Source organism: Chiloscyllium plagiosum, unplaced genomic scaffold (assembly GCF_037043375.1).
Source record: "Chiloscyllium plagiosum isolate Xiang-an unplaced genomic scaffold, Cpla_swu_hap1 HiC_scaffold_1, whole genome shotgun sequence".
NCBI classification, from domain to species: Eukaryota; Metazoa; Chordata; class Chondrichthyes; order Orectolobiformes; family Hemiscylliidae; genus Chiloscyllium; species Chiloscyllium plagiosum.
In genome coordinates this window covers 101,609,275-101,625,982 of record NW_028270139.1, presented here as the reverse complement: position 1 = coordinate 101,625,982, position 16,708 = coordinate 101,609,275, and the positions used below count along the sequence as shown (strand labels likewise).

Sequence of the window (16,708 nt, the reverse complement as noted above, 5' to 3'; positions counted from 1 at the left end):
TCAGGCAGCATCCAAGGAGCAGGAGAATCGACGTTTCGGGCATGTGTTTACAAAAGTATTGGCCAGCTTTCATAACCTGTATTTATGTCTCCCAACTTTCCTAAACTGTCCAGATCAAGTAGCAACCATATAGATGGAGGTTATTCCTTCCATTATTAATGATTTCAACTTAAATTGACCATCTACAAGTCAGAAATCATGTCACAGTGTGGTGGAATACTCTTCACTTATCTGTTGAAGTTGCTCATCCAGTCATGAACCTTGTTACAATTGGCATCTAATCCTTCACCACTACTGGCAGTAGTGTGAGCCAACGGGCTAAAGCTTCTGTAAGAGCATATACTGAATGTTACTACCACCTGGAAGAACAAACTCAGTGGGCACATGTGAACAGCACTGCCCCCTGCAGTTCAATAGCAGAGCTCACCACCTCCTACTTGAAGGTTATTCAAGATAGGCAATAAATGTTGGTACTGCCAGCAATATCCACATCCTATGAATGAATTTGACATGAATGAACAAAACAAAATTATCTCCTCTAGTTCAACTTGGATTTTATAATGTCTGTGCATTGCATTCAGGTAATTTCCCTAGTGCCTTTATACAGATCATTACTAGTGTGAAAAGGTACAGTCCTCAGAAATATCATGAGCTTGAAAGTTTTATGTAGCCAATTAAATGAGTAGGTAAAACAGGCAATTTAAGATGTCAGTGAATTCTGGAATTGAGGTGAGGGATGCAAGGAAATATTGCATTTCATTGAAGAATGTTTGAAAAAGTATTATTAGTATTAAAATGCATTTAATTTAGTGATGGATTAAATAATATGATCTCCCTTTTTGTAGGCCAATCTGTGAAGCAACTTCAGAACTATTACAGTGATTTCTTTCCGGATTATTTTTCACTGGCTGAGAAACCCCCAGCTGAATTCTGTTTATCACCTGATGGAACCACAGAAAGTATCTCCATAGATTTGCTACAGAAAAAAGGTAAAATTTAGATTTTGACATCAGCCACTTTGTATGCACATTATTGAAGGCAGAGTTGTCTTAAATTCAATATTTTCAAGATTAATATGTTTTGAATATATTATCAAAGTGTATCACTCACTCAGCTGACCAGATACCAAAAATTAGCATGTTAAGCATTTCCTGTGATCAATCAGTTGCACTAATATTAGGAAAATAATTTCTCTACGAGTGCAAGAATGAACAATCTTAATCCCATTGAATTTTCATTCAAATGATTACAAATTAAATTCTGTGAACATTGTGGAATACAGTATATGAAACATTTAAATTTGTTTACTTTTAGGTTGATGTGTTAATAATTACAGTATATTTTTAATGAATGGCACCACTGACAGCCAAAATATTTCATGTGGTACAAAGGAAGGAATTACTATAAATCGTATGGATTGAAATTTTCTAACTCATTCGGTTTGTGAACTTGTCACGTTTATACTTAGCGCAGCGTTTGTCACACAATTGTTTTCTGTTCCAAATTGTATTTAAAGTTTCTTTTAAATGTAGTATAACAGTTGTCAATATAATATCCACTGTAGTGCTCATCCAACTTTATTATGGCAGGTCTTGTTAAGGCTGTGAACACTGCCGTTGATCTAATTGTAGCACACTTTGGAACAAGCCGAGATCCTGGTGTCAAGGTAAGGTGATTAATGTGCCTGAGTTCTGATTTGATTTGAGTAGTCATATGTTTGTATTCCATTTTGTAGTTTGTTTCAACAAAAAAAACTAGAAAAAAATCTAACAGTGATGTTTTATCTTTTCCGCCAGCAATTTGTTTTCAACCTTACAACTTTTTCTGGAATGTTACAGTCAAGTGATTGTTTGCTGGGGTGAATTAACTAAATCTTTATTGTTGCTGAGGAGAATCATCACATTGTTTGCACCTGCAATCTCTGATGTTTGGATAAATGTTTCCATGGCTCATGGTGGATAGAGCTTCTCCAGCAGTATGGGTGCATAAAAATATTAGGTTTTTGACTTTGTGTTCACTATCTCTAATTTTGACTGAGTCCCTTGTTACAGGACTGTTGAGTCTATGGGAAACTTGACTTATGTTTTGATTCAGTAGACCTTGATGTGAGTACTGGGAAGATTTGTGAAAACATTAGAAACCTTGACAAATGAAGAATATTTGCTGGAGATGTCATCTTAAAATATGTCCTTTGTAGTACTTTAACTCCTGGAGTACAAGGACATACAAATGTACTGCCCTTGGCCATACTGCTACATTTGACGATAACCAGGAGTAATTGTCATCTTTTAGAAGCTGGTTAAAGAAAGACTGATCTAATCTTGCTGTTATTCATTGCCTATTTGTTATATAAACAAAGCATGCTCATAAATTCTATTTAGTGAATGAATTAAAGACAGAGAACTCTGATGCATGAAATACTTCCCTTGTTTACCCAGATCCCCCCCCCCCGCCATAATAATTTGTTTGTTATACTGGGGTTTTGCCTTTACTAAGGAGAAATAAATGTGACTGTTTTAATACTACACTTGGCTCCCGATAAACATGTATGACTAAGCAGCTCATCTTCAAAATGTGTTGCCTAAGCTAATGTTTGTATTGGCAGCTAGAAGTAAAAGAAACATGTACAATGTATATAATTTCATTATTACAAGGAAGCACAGCAGAAGCTACAGCCAACAGAAAATTTTGCCATGCTAGGGCATGTTGCAAGTATTTATGCTTTTGGATAAATGTAGGTCAAATGTGTATATTTTGGAAAATACAGAGTGCTTTCTTTTATTTACATTTTAGATGATATGCTTTATTTTAAAAAAGGTTTAACGTAATTAGTTATAAGTAAGTTCTATCATCTAAAACTAGCAAATCTACCTTTTTTTCCTTACACACCCAAAGTTGTGCACTTGAATTTTATAACTTATTGTCCATGGATTTTCCCTTGTCTTGTATTTCTAACCATCACGGAAACTAGGAATATAAATTGTTTACATTTACAGCATTACGAATAGAGGGAAAGTATGTTCTTAGTACTGTTGCTTAAATATATGCACATATATTTGTAATCAAGTGCCATTTCTTTCTTATAAGTAATTATTTGCCTTGTTTTTGAGGACAGTTCCTGGATTCCCTTGACACAGATGCAACTGGTGTTGGCAGTAAAATGATAGAAAATGGATTAACAAATAAGAAGTCTGATAGGTGGCATTTTTTCTTTACAGGCCAAACTTGGGAACAGTACAGTCAGTCCCAATGTAGGTCATCTTGTACTTAAGTACCTGTGCCCAGCAGTGAAAAATGTGCTTCAAGATGGGTTGAAGGCATACATTCTGGATATGATCGTAGGCCAAAGGAAAAATTTACCATGGATTGTTATTGAGGCTTCTACTCAGCTAGGTATGGCTTTACACTTTCACCAGCAGCTATAGCAAGTCTTAAGATATTCAGTGCTCAGATTACAAGTAGCAATTTAATTAGGACTTCCAACAATACTAAATAAAATTGAGATTAAGACTGGTTGATAGTTTAGGTAACTAGCATTATTATTTTCCCTTTTTGTTAAGGAGCACAAATTGGTAGCTCTGAAGCTGACACGTGAATACAATAAGAACTATCACTCAGTTTTACTCTTGGCATTTAATAATGTCTTTGATGGTCTGAACGTTCAGTTATAATGGCGAACTAAAACCTTTGGGCCAATATGCTATATTTTCTCACATTTAGTTAGATATGAAATTCTGATAACTGTATTTTTAAAAGGAAAACCCTGAAAATTGTACTTTTTCATTTTTAATCTATTCCCTGGTTATTCATTTCTTTTCACTTTTTGGTTTTCTCTTTCTCCCCAACCCTTTGTTTTTTGCACCATATTCTATGCTTCTCCATTTATCTCCTGTTCTTTTGCCCTTTGTGTCTCTAATGCTCCCAGCCCCTGAACAGCATCATGCCCTTCCCCTGTGTTTTAATTTCCCATTCCCAAACCATATTTAATTTGGGGTTAAAACTCACCCACATAACTTTGCATTGATTGTGTATAAAGAGAATTTTGGTAAACTATTGAGAATGAAGTAAAGGTAACTTTGTTGTGCATTCATACAGACTGTGTTAGAATTAGTTGTATTTAATAGTATCACTAGATGGCAGTCAATTCTTCAACAATTTTCTTCCTATTCTTGATGGATACTTTAAAAATTAGAACAATTCCAACATCTGCTTTAATATTACCCTTAATATAAAAACGTTAGTTGTTGGTTAGTTCGCTGAGCCAGTTGATTTTTTTTTTTGCAAACGTTTCATCCCTCTACTAGGTTTGTCTTCAATGCTATGTAACCTCCAGATGAAGCACTGTTGTGATCTGCCCAGAATTTATGTGGTTCTGTCTGTCATGACAGGTGGTTCTATTTCTCGTTTTGTACTGTGGTGGTCTGCAGATGGGGTCTATTTCAATACATTTGTTTATGGCACCAGTGGATGAATGCCAGGCATCCAAGAATTCCTGAGCTTGTCTTTGTTTTGCCTATCCCAGTATTGTAATGTTGTTCCAGTTGAATTGGTGTCCTTCATTGTCGGTGTGCTCGTGTATTCTGGTGGTGCATTTCCTGCCTGTTTGTCCTGTCTAATCTTTCTCGCAGTTGCTGCATGGTATTTTTTATATCACATTCATCCTGCATGTTGTGGCTGTGGAGTCTTTTGTCTTGGATAGTATCTGGTGAAGTATGGCTGTAGGTTTGTGTGCTGTCATAATTCCCAGAGGATGTAGGAGTCTTGTAGTTAGTTCTGAGACGTTATCATAAATGGTCCAAGTTAGAAAGCACACACCACTTTTATTAATACCATATTCACCAGGAGCAAGTTCACCAGAGAAGTAGAGAATAACTCCCGTTCTTAGATGAAGACGAATGAAGAATGATGAATTCCTTACCAGAGTGCACAGAAAGGCTACACATACAGAATAGATTCTTAATTACAACAGTAACTACCCCAACGTCCACAAACAGAGCTGTGTCAAGACTTTATTTAAACAAGCTATAACACACTATGACACCTCAGAGCTCTGTAAAAAAGAGGAACACCTAGACAAAATCTTTGCTCATAATGAGTACCCTTATAGCTTTATTCACAGATGCCAACACCAAGAAGACACCGTGTTCCCCAATACACTGATCATCCTAGTCTATATTAGAAATGTCTCAGCACTGACTACAAGACTCCTACATCCTCTGAGAATAATGACAGTACACAAACCAACACCCATACTTCGCCAGATACTATTCAAGACAAATGACCCCATAGCCACAACATGCAGGACGAATGTGATAAACAAAATGCCATGCAATAACTGTGGGAAAGATTACACAGGACAAACAAGCAGGAAACGCACCACTAGAATACATGAGCATCAGCTTGCAACAAAATGACATGACCAGCTGTCCATCATGTCAATACACACTGACAATGAAGGACACCAATTCAACTGGGACAGTGTAATGATACTGGGACAGGCAAAATAAAGATAAGTTCAGGAATTCCTGGAGCGTGGTATTCATTCACTGGTGCCATAAGCAAACATGTTGAATACAGACCACTACAGTACAAAATTGGAAATAGATCCATCCGCCATGACAGACAGAACTGTGTATAAATTCTGGGCAGATCACAATAACAGTACTTCATCCAGCGGCTATACAGCACTAAAGATGTCACTTAGTAAGGGGATGAAACATTTGCAAAAAAAATCAATCAGCTCAACGAACTGACCAACAACTCTAACCACAACCTGCGGTACAGATCTTCACAAAAAACATTTTTAAAAAAGTATCACTGAGAAGTGTGAGGAAACAATGTCTCGAAGCCAAAGAAAAAGCTGTTAGCAAAGGTGATCAAAACTTAATTAACAAGCAGACTTTAAGGAAGATGTTAGTGAAGGAATGTGAACCAGACAAGCTTACTAAAGGAACTGAGGAAGGAACTGGCAGAGAATTAGTACTAGGCCAAGTGTGTGAAGAAAGCAGATGAGAGCTTTTTTTTGTAAAAAAGAAACTGATACTAGTTGAACTGGTAATTCTATAAGAGGATGGTGCTACAGCAGCCTTTAGATAATCAATTGTGACTGTGGACATAGCCTTATCTCTTCACAGCCTCCCCTCAGGGCCATGGTAACTCAGCTGTAATGATCCTCTGAGTCTCCACAGGAATGCTGTCTCTGAGCCCAATATTGTTCCCACATTGAAACAGGAACAGGCGTAGGCCATTCAGTCCCTCAAGTCTGCTATTACATTCAAGGTTAAAAATAACACAACAGCAGGTTATAGTCCAGCAGGTATATTTGGAAGCACTAGCTTTCGGAGCACTACTCCTTCATCGCAAACACCTGATGAAAGAGCAGCGCTCTGAAAGCTAGTGCTTCCAAACAAACCTGTTGGACTATAACCTGTTGTGTGATTTTTAACTTCGCACACCCCAATCCAACATCAGCACCTCCAAATCATGATCACATTCAAGAAAATTGTGGCTGATCTAATTATAACCATAAATCGCCATCCTTGCCTCTTGTGATAACCTTTCAACCCCTTCATTAACAAGAAACTGTCTACTCCTGCCTTAAAAATATTTAAGGATTCTGCTTCCATCGAATTTTCAGCAAGAGAGTTCCACGGTATCATAACTCATTGACAGAAAGATTTTGCCGAATCTTTAAGTATTCCCTGTTTTTTAAACAGTGATCCTGGTTTTAGATTCTTCCATAAGAAGAGGAAACAACAAGACTCTTCAGGATTTTGTATGTTTCAATCAAGTTGCTTTCAACTCTTTTAAACTCCAGCAGAAACTAGCCTAGTCTGTCGAACTTTGCCTTATAAGACTACCTTCCATTCCAGATATTAATTTGGTAAACCTTCTCTAAACTACCTCCAACACATTTACATCTTCTCGCCAGTGACCTGTATAATTGAAGTGTAAGCTCCCGAATTCGGTTTTAAACTCCCCTTGCAATATACACAAGAGCGTATCTTTGAATCTCAGAGCTCTGTAAACTCTTGCTATTTAGATAATATGCTTTTTTATTTTCCTACCAAATGGACAATCACATCATTTCCCCACATTATAACCTATTGGCCATATGTTTTGCTCCTGACTTTACCTATCAATATCTTTTTGTAGTCTCCTTGTGTCCTCTTCATAACTTACTTTTCTACCTATCTTTTGGTTGTGAGCAAATTTGGTAACCATATCTCTAGTCCCTTCATCTAAGCCATTATATAAATTGTAAACAGTTTAAGTCCCAACACCCAACCCTGTGACACATCATCCGTCTTATCTTCCTGATCTGAAAAAGACCCTTTTATTCTCTGTTTCTTGTTAGCCAGGCAATCTTCTATCCTTGAAGAAGCTCTCTTCCTCCCTCTACAAGGACCCTCACCTTAACCTCCTTTCACCTATCGCATTCCCAATGCCCCTCCCCCAAGTCCCTCCTCCCTACCTTTTTATCTTAGCCTGCTTGGCACATCTTCCTCATTCCTGAAGAAGGGCTTATGCCCGAAACGTCGATTCTCCTGCTCCTTGGATGCCGCCTGACCTGCTGCGCTTTTCCAGCAACACATTTTTCAGCTCCATTCTTCTATCCATGCAAATATACTATCCTCTACATTCTGGCTTTTATTTTTCTCAGCACCTTTGATTCGACACTTTATCAAATGTTGAATGGAAATCGTATGTACAGTACTTCCATTGGTTCTCCTTTATCCACAGCACATGTTACTTGCTCAGAAAATTTCAATAGATTGGCCAAACATGATTTCCCTTTCACCAAATCCTGTAAAATTTGATTATCTTGAATATATCCAGGTGCCCTATTTTAACTTGTTTAATAATCGCTCACGTTTTCCCTATGACAGGTGTCAAGCTAACTGATCTTTAGTTTCTTTCTTGCTTTCTCCCTCACCTTTTAATGATTTGCATTAATTGTCTTTCAATCTAATTGGATTGTCCTAGAATCAAGGGAATTTTGAAAAATCAAAACCAGCGTATCAACTATTTCACTTGCCAATTCTTTTAAGGTCCTAGGAAGAATTCCATCAGCTCCCAGACATTTATCATACCACAGCTCTGACAATTTACTTGCAATTACTTGACTGGTGTTGTAATTTTGTTGCGTTCCTCCCTTCTATCTCCTGATTTATTGCTACTTCCGAGATGTTACTTTTATCCTCCATAACAAGATAATCTGATTGACGGATATTGTTCAGGGCAACAGGCATATTTTTACATTCAACTGAGAGTAGACAGGATTTTACCTTTGCACTTTATTCGGAAGACAGCACCTCCAGGGCGGCACGGTGGCTCAGCGGTTAGCACAGCTGCCTCACAGCACCAGCGTCCCAGGTTCGATTCCAGCCTCGGGGTAACTGTCTGTGTGGAGTTTGCACATTCTCCCCGTGCCTGCGTGGGTTTCCTCCGGGTGCTCCGGCTTCCTCCCACAGTCCAAAGATATGCAGGTTAGGTGAATTGGCCGTGCTAAATTGCCCATAGTATTAGGTACATCAGTCAGAGGGTGGGTTACTCTTCGGAGGGTCGGTGTGGACTTGTTGGGCCATACTGTAGGTAATCTAATCTAATATTCTGTCTAGCACGCACTCAATATTGCAGCATCAGCTCTAGAAAATAATTGCCATGATCACATTGATACGAAAAGAATCATTATACTTTAAATCATGAGGGTCAGGTAAAGTGAAACACAAGGGTCTTTTCCCTTGGGGACATATTTTTAAGGTGAGAGAAGAAAGTTTTAAAAAGGTCATGAGGGCAACTTTTTTACGCAGAGGGTGGTTTGTGCGTGGAATGAACTGCCAGAGTAAGTGGTGAATGCAGGTACATTTACAACATTTAAAAGACTTTTGGATAAGTACATGAATAGGAAAGGTTTGGAGCGATATGGACCAAATGCAGGCAGGTGGAACTAGTTTAGTTTGGGAGCATGATTGGTATGGACTAGTTTAGTTTGGGAGTTTGATCAAAGGGCCTGCATCCATGCTGTATGACTCTATGACTCTATAATTAGACTTATTTGAAGACCTTCAAGGTATTTCTTGGATACAGTACAGCAATGCACCATAATGCAAAGTTTTAAATCATTTGCATCTTCCACATGTATAGTTCCTTGAAAGTGGAGTCACAAGTAGATAGGATAGTGAAGAAGGCATTTGGTATGCTTGCCTTTTGTTGGTCAGTGCATTGAGTATAGGAGTTGGGAGGTCACATTGCGGTTGTACAGGACATTGGTTAGACCACTATTGGAATATTGTGTGCAGTTCTGGTCTCCCTTCTACAGGAAGGATGTTGTGAAACTTGAAATCTTACAGAAAGGATTTAGAAGCATGTTGTCAGGGTTGGAGGGTTTGAGCTATAGGGAGAGGCTGAGTAGGCTAGGGCTGTTTTCCCTGGAGTGTCACAGGCTGAGAGGTGACCTTATAGAGGTTTATAAAATCATGAACAGCATGGTTATGGTGAATAGACAAGGTCTTTCCCCAAGGGTAGGCGAGTCCAAAACTAGAGGGCATAGGTGTAAGGTAAGGGGGCAAAGATTTAAAAGGGACTTAGGGGACAACATTTTTATGCAGAAGGTGGTGCATGCTTGAAATGAGCTGCCAGAGGATGTGGTGCAGGCTGGTACAATGGCAACATTGATGAGTTTATGAACAGGAAGGGTTTCGAAGGAGAAGGACAAAGTGCTCGCAAATTGGACTAGATTAATTTTGGATATCTGGTCACCGTGGACCATTTAGATCCAAGGGTCTGTTTCCATGCTGTATGTCTCTATGTCTCCATATATGAAATAGATGCAATTAAAGGAAAATAATCACTTTGTGACATATAAATGAAAAGCGTGAATATCAAGGAATTTGCATTATTTTGAATCAGAAACTAAAAACTTCAACTGTACCAATAATTAGCTATTTCTCCATTGTATCGGTTATTTTCTGAACTAAAAGGTAACAGAAAAAAAGTTCTCACCTCTGTTATCATTCTATCATCACCTTCGCTCACAGTTTTGTTCTTGACTCCTGTGTTTCTCAGATGTACCTCATGGCAAGGATGGTTCTGCTGTCAGCAAACCCTGATGCCCCAGGACTTAATGGTATCTTTAATATTGGTTTTGTTCTTCAAGCTTTCACAATGAATGCCTTTTTTAGGCAGACATATCAAATTTCCACTTTAATTACAACTTAATTAATAAGATTCTTGCCTTGCAGTAATTACCTTCCCCAGCTGCTGTTCTGTTAGGATAATTTTTCTGACTTTCCAGTTGCCTCTTTGCTTTATCTTTTACCTCATGCACCAACAACAGGAAATCTCTGGTTCATGCATGATGATTTTTTTTTCAGAAAGTAGCCGCACTTATATGTTATTGACCTTAATACATGTCCCTCAAATTTATCACTTTAATACTTAACCATATCCTTAAGAAAATTAATAAAACAAATTACTTGCTTTATGTGAGACAAAGCATCGGTGTAGTTATATAGTGTGCTCAAACATAAAAAATTAAGAAAGATGTTCTTGTTTGACCAATGTAACAACATACTCATAAACAGTGAGTACCAAACTAATACTAAATACTTAAAATCTTATGCTTATTCTTCAATCGTTCAAAAGGTGGAATAAGACGGCCAGTGAAATGAATTGTATTCAGAACCTTTAACAGATGTCAAAGAAGAGGGACTGAGATTGTTTCAGCCTGAGTTTTGCAAAATTTGTTGAAATTCAAGATCCTAAAGTTGAAGGAGCTGTGTTCTAACTCAATTCACCACCTTGGCTCATCCAAAAATTCAAATGGCACATGCAAAATTAAATGCATTATCCTATCATTACTGTTTTGACACTTGCTTGTTTTCATTTCAGGTCCTTCTACCAAGGCACTTAACAATCTTTTTTGCAAGATAAGTCAGTATTCTGAATTAACGAGTCACAGCACAAGATTTAATGCATTCATTTTTGGCCTTCTGAAGTAAGTTACTAATTATTAGAACTTGAAAATAATATTGCACAAACAGTATTCAAAATGATGGCAAATATGGTTTTTTGGGGTGTATTTTAAGAAAATTTATGTCTTCAGTGAATAGAGATGAAAGTTGCTATAAAGATTTGTTGAATCCTTCATCTATATTGCGTTTTGAAATAGTATTTAAGTTCAAGTCCAAACAAAGCTTTGGAGTAAACCTTACTTTTGTCACCACATTTTGGGCAGTATTTAATGGAGTTGATGGGGGTCTCACCTCTACTTTCCTTCCTACTCCCCATCGCCCTTTATCCTGCCTTTCATTAGAAACATATCAGTTTCTTTCTTGAATATGTTGACTGATTCTGCCTCCACTGCACTCTGAGACAGTGAGTTCCATAGTTTCTAAATCCTCTGGAGAGCCAGTGAGAGCCCCTGCATCATTTTTTCGAGAAAGCCTGTTGCATTAACTTAGGTACATAACTGGGCAGTGCGAAGGCTGACCTGGATGAAGCACCACGCAAACAGAAATCTGGCTTTCAGCCCATCAGAGACCAGCTGCTTTATTGAATGGTAGCACCATGGAGAGGTGCCTGAGGCCAACCACTGAGCTGGATCCTCGGCCATACATGAGTAATGTCAAATGTAGGGGTGAACAGACAGCTATTGCACAGAAATACGTCAGCAGCAAGGTCAGGGACTGGCTTTCAGCAGGATCCCAACTCCCGATGTTGAATCCCTTGATCAGGTGTCGAATGTCTTTCAATGTGGGACTCCCACAGGAGCCCTGATTTGCTTGTCGTGCTCCCCTGCATATTGAACTTAGTCGTGGGATGTAGATCTCAATGCACTTAAAGTTCTCAATTGGTGAATCAATCAGGAAGACCATCCGACTGCCTTCCTGCCAAATGCTTAAGTGGACTGGAGGTGGGAAGTCTGCGAGGTCTTTACTTGCCCGACTGATTACTCCACAATATCGGCCTTGGGAGTAGAAGTAGGCAACTCAGCCCTTCAAGCCCACTTCACTATTGAACATGATCATTGCTGATTTTATTCTGGACTCAACTCTACTTTCCTGCCTACTCCCCATTGCCTTCTATCCTGCCTTTCATTGGAAACATATCAATTTCTTTCTTGAATATGTTGACTGATTCTGCCTCCACTGCACTCTGAGGCAGTGAGTTCCAGTTTCAAAATCCTCTGAGAGAGAAATAATTTGTCCTTATCTCAGTTTTGAACCTACTTCCTCTCACGCTATATCTATAACCTCTTGTTTGAGATTGCCCCGCAAAAGGGGAACATCTGTTCAATGTATTTCTTACCAACCCGTTTAGTATTGATATACCTCAGTCAGATTCCCCCCTCATTCGTCTGTACTCCAGTGAGTGCAAGCCCAGGCTATTCAACCACTCCTCATATGACAGCACTTTCATCCCTGGGATCAACCTGGTGAAGCACCTTTGCATAGTCTTCTGTGCCACCACATCCTTCCTCAAGTAAGGATACTTAAACTTGGCAAATACTCCAGGGTGTGGCCTCACCAGTGCCTTATATAATTGTAACAACATTTCTGTACTTTTATAATCCAGTCCTTTCGCAATAAATGCCAGGGATTCCATTTGCCTTTGTTATTATATACCCAGTTTCTGCAAATCTTGTACAAAGACACCCAGATCCCTCAGCATTACACTCTGCTTCCCATTTAAATAATTGGTCTTTTGTTTTCTGGCCAAAATAAATTTATCCACATTGAACTCCATCTGCCAGATTCTGGCCCATTCTCCTAGTTTATCAATATCCATCTGTAAACTATCTCCTTGTCACAGCCTGCTTTCCCACCTATTGTAGTATCATCCACAAATTTTACACTCTGTCCCTGCTTGCAAATCATTTATATAGATTGTAAATAGTTGAGGTCCAAAAACTGAATTCTGTAGCACCCCGTTAGTTACAGGACCCATTTATCCCGACCCTATGCTCCTGCCAGTCAGCCAATCCTCTATCCAAGCTCCTTTACTCCCTGGGATCAATCTTATATGCGACACCTTGAAATATACCTTTGGAAGTTTAGATTTACCACATGCACCAGATTCCCATTATCCATCTTGCTGGTTACATCCCCAAAGAACTCCAGCAGCATTGTCAAGCAGGACTCACCCTTCATGAAACTATGTCGAGAGTGTGGTGCTGGAAAAGCACAACAGATCAGGCAGCATCTGAGGAGCAGGAGAATTGACTTTTCAGGCGTAAGCACTTCATCAGGAATCAGGGGCTTATGCCCAAAACGTCAATTTTTCTGTTCATCGGATGCTGCCTGACCTGCTGTGTTTTTCCAGCACCACACTCTCAACTCTGATCTACAGCATCTGCAGTCCTCACTTTGTACTTCTTCATGAAACTGTGCTGACACTGGTGAATTGAGTTTTGTTTTTCCAAGTTATCTCTTCCTTTATGATTGACTCCAGCAACTTCTCCAGTACAGAGGGCAAAATAACTGGTCTAGAGTTTCCCACTTCTTGCTTATCTCCTATTTTTGAATAATGGTGCCACTTTGCATGTTTCCAATCCACTGATACCTGTTCAGAATCCAGGGAATTTTGGAAAATCATGTCCATTGCATCCACTATCTCTGTTGCCACTTTGGGTGCAGGCCATCAGGCCCTGGGGACTTATCTGCCTTTGTCTTCTACCCAGTTATAGTAGTTTCACCAAATTCCTCCAGTAACTGCAGTTTTTGGGAAGAAATTATTATTTCCACAGTGAAAACAGAGACAAAATATTGTTTAGTGCCTCTGTCTTTTGAGTTTCCCATTATTACCTCACCATTTTCATTCTCCCAGGGTCAACATGGACTTTTACTATTCTGTTCTTTATATACTTTTGGTATCAGTGCTTATGTTTTCTGTTAGTTTCCTTTTGTAGTACATCTTAGTTCTTTAAATTTTGTTTTTAATAACTTTTTGCTGATATTTAAAGTTCTCCCATTCCTCTAGAGTGCCACTAACTTTTACAGTATGATATATCCTAGTATTTGCCTTTATGTTATCCTTGACATCCTTGTCAAGCAATGGATGATTTTTCATCTTTTTACAATTCCTCTTCCTCTCAGGACTACAGTTTAATTGAGAGGTATTTAGTAGCTCCCAAAGTATTTGCCATTGTTCTTCACCAGTCCTGCCCTGTCATATTTTTGTCCAGTCCACTTGGGCTAACTCCTCCCTCTGGCCTATTTAGTTATGTATTCCAAACACTAAAACTCACGCATTCGACTCTGTCTTCACTCTTTCGATCTGTCTTCACTCTTTGAAACTCTGGTATGTTGTAGTCACTCCTTTCAAGAGAATTCTTAACAATATGGCCATTTATCAATCCTTTCTTGTTACATAGTACCAAATCTAAAATAGCCAGTTCTCTGGTTGGCTCCATGACGTGTTGCTCTAAGAAATAATTTTTTGTACCCTCTATAAACCTTTCTTCGAGGCTACCCTTGCCAAGTTAATTAATCTAGTCAACGTATGCATGTTCAAGTCCCCCATAATTACTGTTGTACCTTTCCCACAAGTCCTCATTATTTTCAGGTTTATACTATGTCCAACTTCAGAAGTACAGTTCAGGGGCCTGCAAATTATTCTTACTAAGGCATTCCTTCTCTGCCTTTTTATTTCCACCCAGACTGAATCAACATTTTGGTCTCTATGCCAATATTATTTCTTAATGTTACCCTTAACCAGTAAAGCAACTCCACCTTCTGTTCCTTCTTGTCTATACTTTCGGAATACTGAGTACCCTTGGACATTTAACTCCCGGTCCTGATCTTCCTGTTTCAATAATCCCCATCAAGTCGTATCCATTTGTCTTTATTTGTGCCATCAGTTCATTGTTTTTATTCTGAATATTGCATGCATTTAGGTATGAAGTTTTTAAATAAGTTCTACTGATTTGTCTTTGTCTTTTAATAATTTATTGTACTTTCCACACTCTTCATCCTTACTTATTATTGTTCATCACAATCATTTGCTGCAATGTTCAACTCACATTTTGATCTTTTATGATTCCTTCCCTCAACATGGTTGTTTGATCTGCTGTGCCTTTATATTCTGTTAACATCGATCTTATGCTCACTTTGTGACCTGTTGCTTGATTCCCATCACCCCTGACTTATTAGTTTATATCCACCCGAGTCGCAGTAGCAAACCTCCCCATCAGGATGCTGGTGTCTCTCTAATTAAATTGGAAACTTTCAATTTTGTACAGATACCATCTGCCTTGGAAGAGATCTCAATAATCCAAAAATCTGAACCCTCCCTTCCTGCACCAGCCCTTCAGCCACTTGTTAAGCTGTACTATCTTCCTATTCCTTGCCTCCTTACCATGTGGTATGGACAGTAATCCCAAAGTTACAACCCTGGAGGTCCTGCTTTTTAACTTACGGCCTAGCTCTCTGAACTCTCCATGCAGGACTTTGTCACTCTTCCTACTTATATCATCGGTACCAATGTGTACCACTGGAGTCTTGTTTGTGGCCACAGAAATACCCAGTTGAGTCCCCAACTACCACCTGCACTTTGACACACAGTGCTGTATCACAGAGCAGGTTCTGGTGACTGCTGTGGTTATCCCCTGAACAGTGCCTAAAACAATATACCTATTTAAGAGGGGGACAGCTAAAGGAAACTCCTGCACTGCTTGCCTGTCCATTGTGACCATCACCCATCTATCTGCTTCAACATTGGGTGTGACCATCTCCCTGAAACTCCTGTCTGTGAGCCTTTCGACCTCCTGCATGATCCTAACTGTGTCCACCTGCTGCTCCAGTTGATCTAAGCAATCTGTAAAAAGCTGCAGCTGTACACATGATTTTGGAAAGTGAATGGTCACCAGCAGTGGTGGTGGTTGAACTCTTCCAGAGTTGCCAAATTTCACGGGTAGGGCACCTGATGCTCCTGATGCTCTAGTTACTGTTTAATCAAGAGAAATCAATATGTAAACCCCCCCCTTTATTTGGTTCTACTTAACTAGGTGGTCACTCGAGCAAATTTCTCACTAAACCTCACATGAATCCGTATCCTTCTATTCCTCATCCAGCTGCTTCTTGAATGCTGCAATTGCGTCTACTTCCATTACCTTCTCTGGCAACGCCTTCCAGGCATTCGCCACCCTCTGTGTGAAAAATATGCCCCATACCTTGAACCTGTGTCCTGTACTAATTGAGTCCTTCACCCTGGGAAAAAGCCTCATAAATTCCACTCTATCCATGCCATTCACAATCTTATAAACTTCTATCAGGTCGCCCCTCAATCTCTTGCATTCCAGTGAAAACAACCCCAGTACTTCTAACCATTCTTCATAGCTGTAAACCCCCATACGAGGCAACATCCTGGTAAACCTTTTCTGTACCCTCTCCAAAGCACCCACATCCTGTGACCAGATCTGATTCACAAGTAAAAATAAATCAGACATGATTGAATGGCAGAGCAGACTTGATGAGCTGAATTATAAACAAATGTGGAGATGGGCATGAAATTCCACCCTTGTTGGTGACCACTGATTATCATAATGATAATCTGATTAATGTTTCCATTTTATGCGACCTTCAGGTTTATGACTACTTTTGTTTGTTATCTTAAATGATCACACTTTTACTTGCAGAGAAAACCCACTTGTAGGAAATGGAAACTACCAAGTAATTTCTAATCTAATCTAATCTAATCTAATCTA

At 39.1% G+C, this 16,708-nt stretch overlaps 1 protein-coding gene across 8 annotated transcripts in view; it reads left to right on the top strand.

Annotated features, from left to right (window-relative positions):
* The window catches only part of rusc2 (RUN and SH3 domain containing 2), a 129,947-nt gene that overhangs the window by 85,851 nt on the left and 27,388 nt on the right, over positions 1 to 16,708 (top strand). For all 8 annotated transcript variants that reach the window (XR_006311386.2, XM_043688072.2, XM_087989400.1 and 5 more), the window contains 4 exons: positions 846 to 989; positions 1,590 to 1,666; positions 3,219 to 3,393; positions 10,894 to 10,999. Coding sequence is in view for 7 of the 8 variants with exons in the window: in XM_043688072.2 (XP_043544007.2) it covers positions 846 to 989; positions 1,590 to 1,666; positions 3,219 to 3,393; positions 10,894 to 10,999 (502 nt within the window). In the remaining variant the exon portion in view is untranslated. The remainder of the gene's footprint in view (positions 1 to 845; positions 990 to 1,589; positions 1,667 to 3,218; positions 3,394 to 10,893; positions 11,000 to 16,708) is intronic.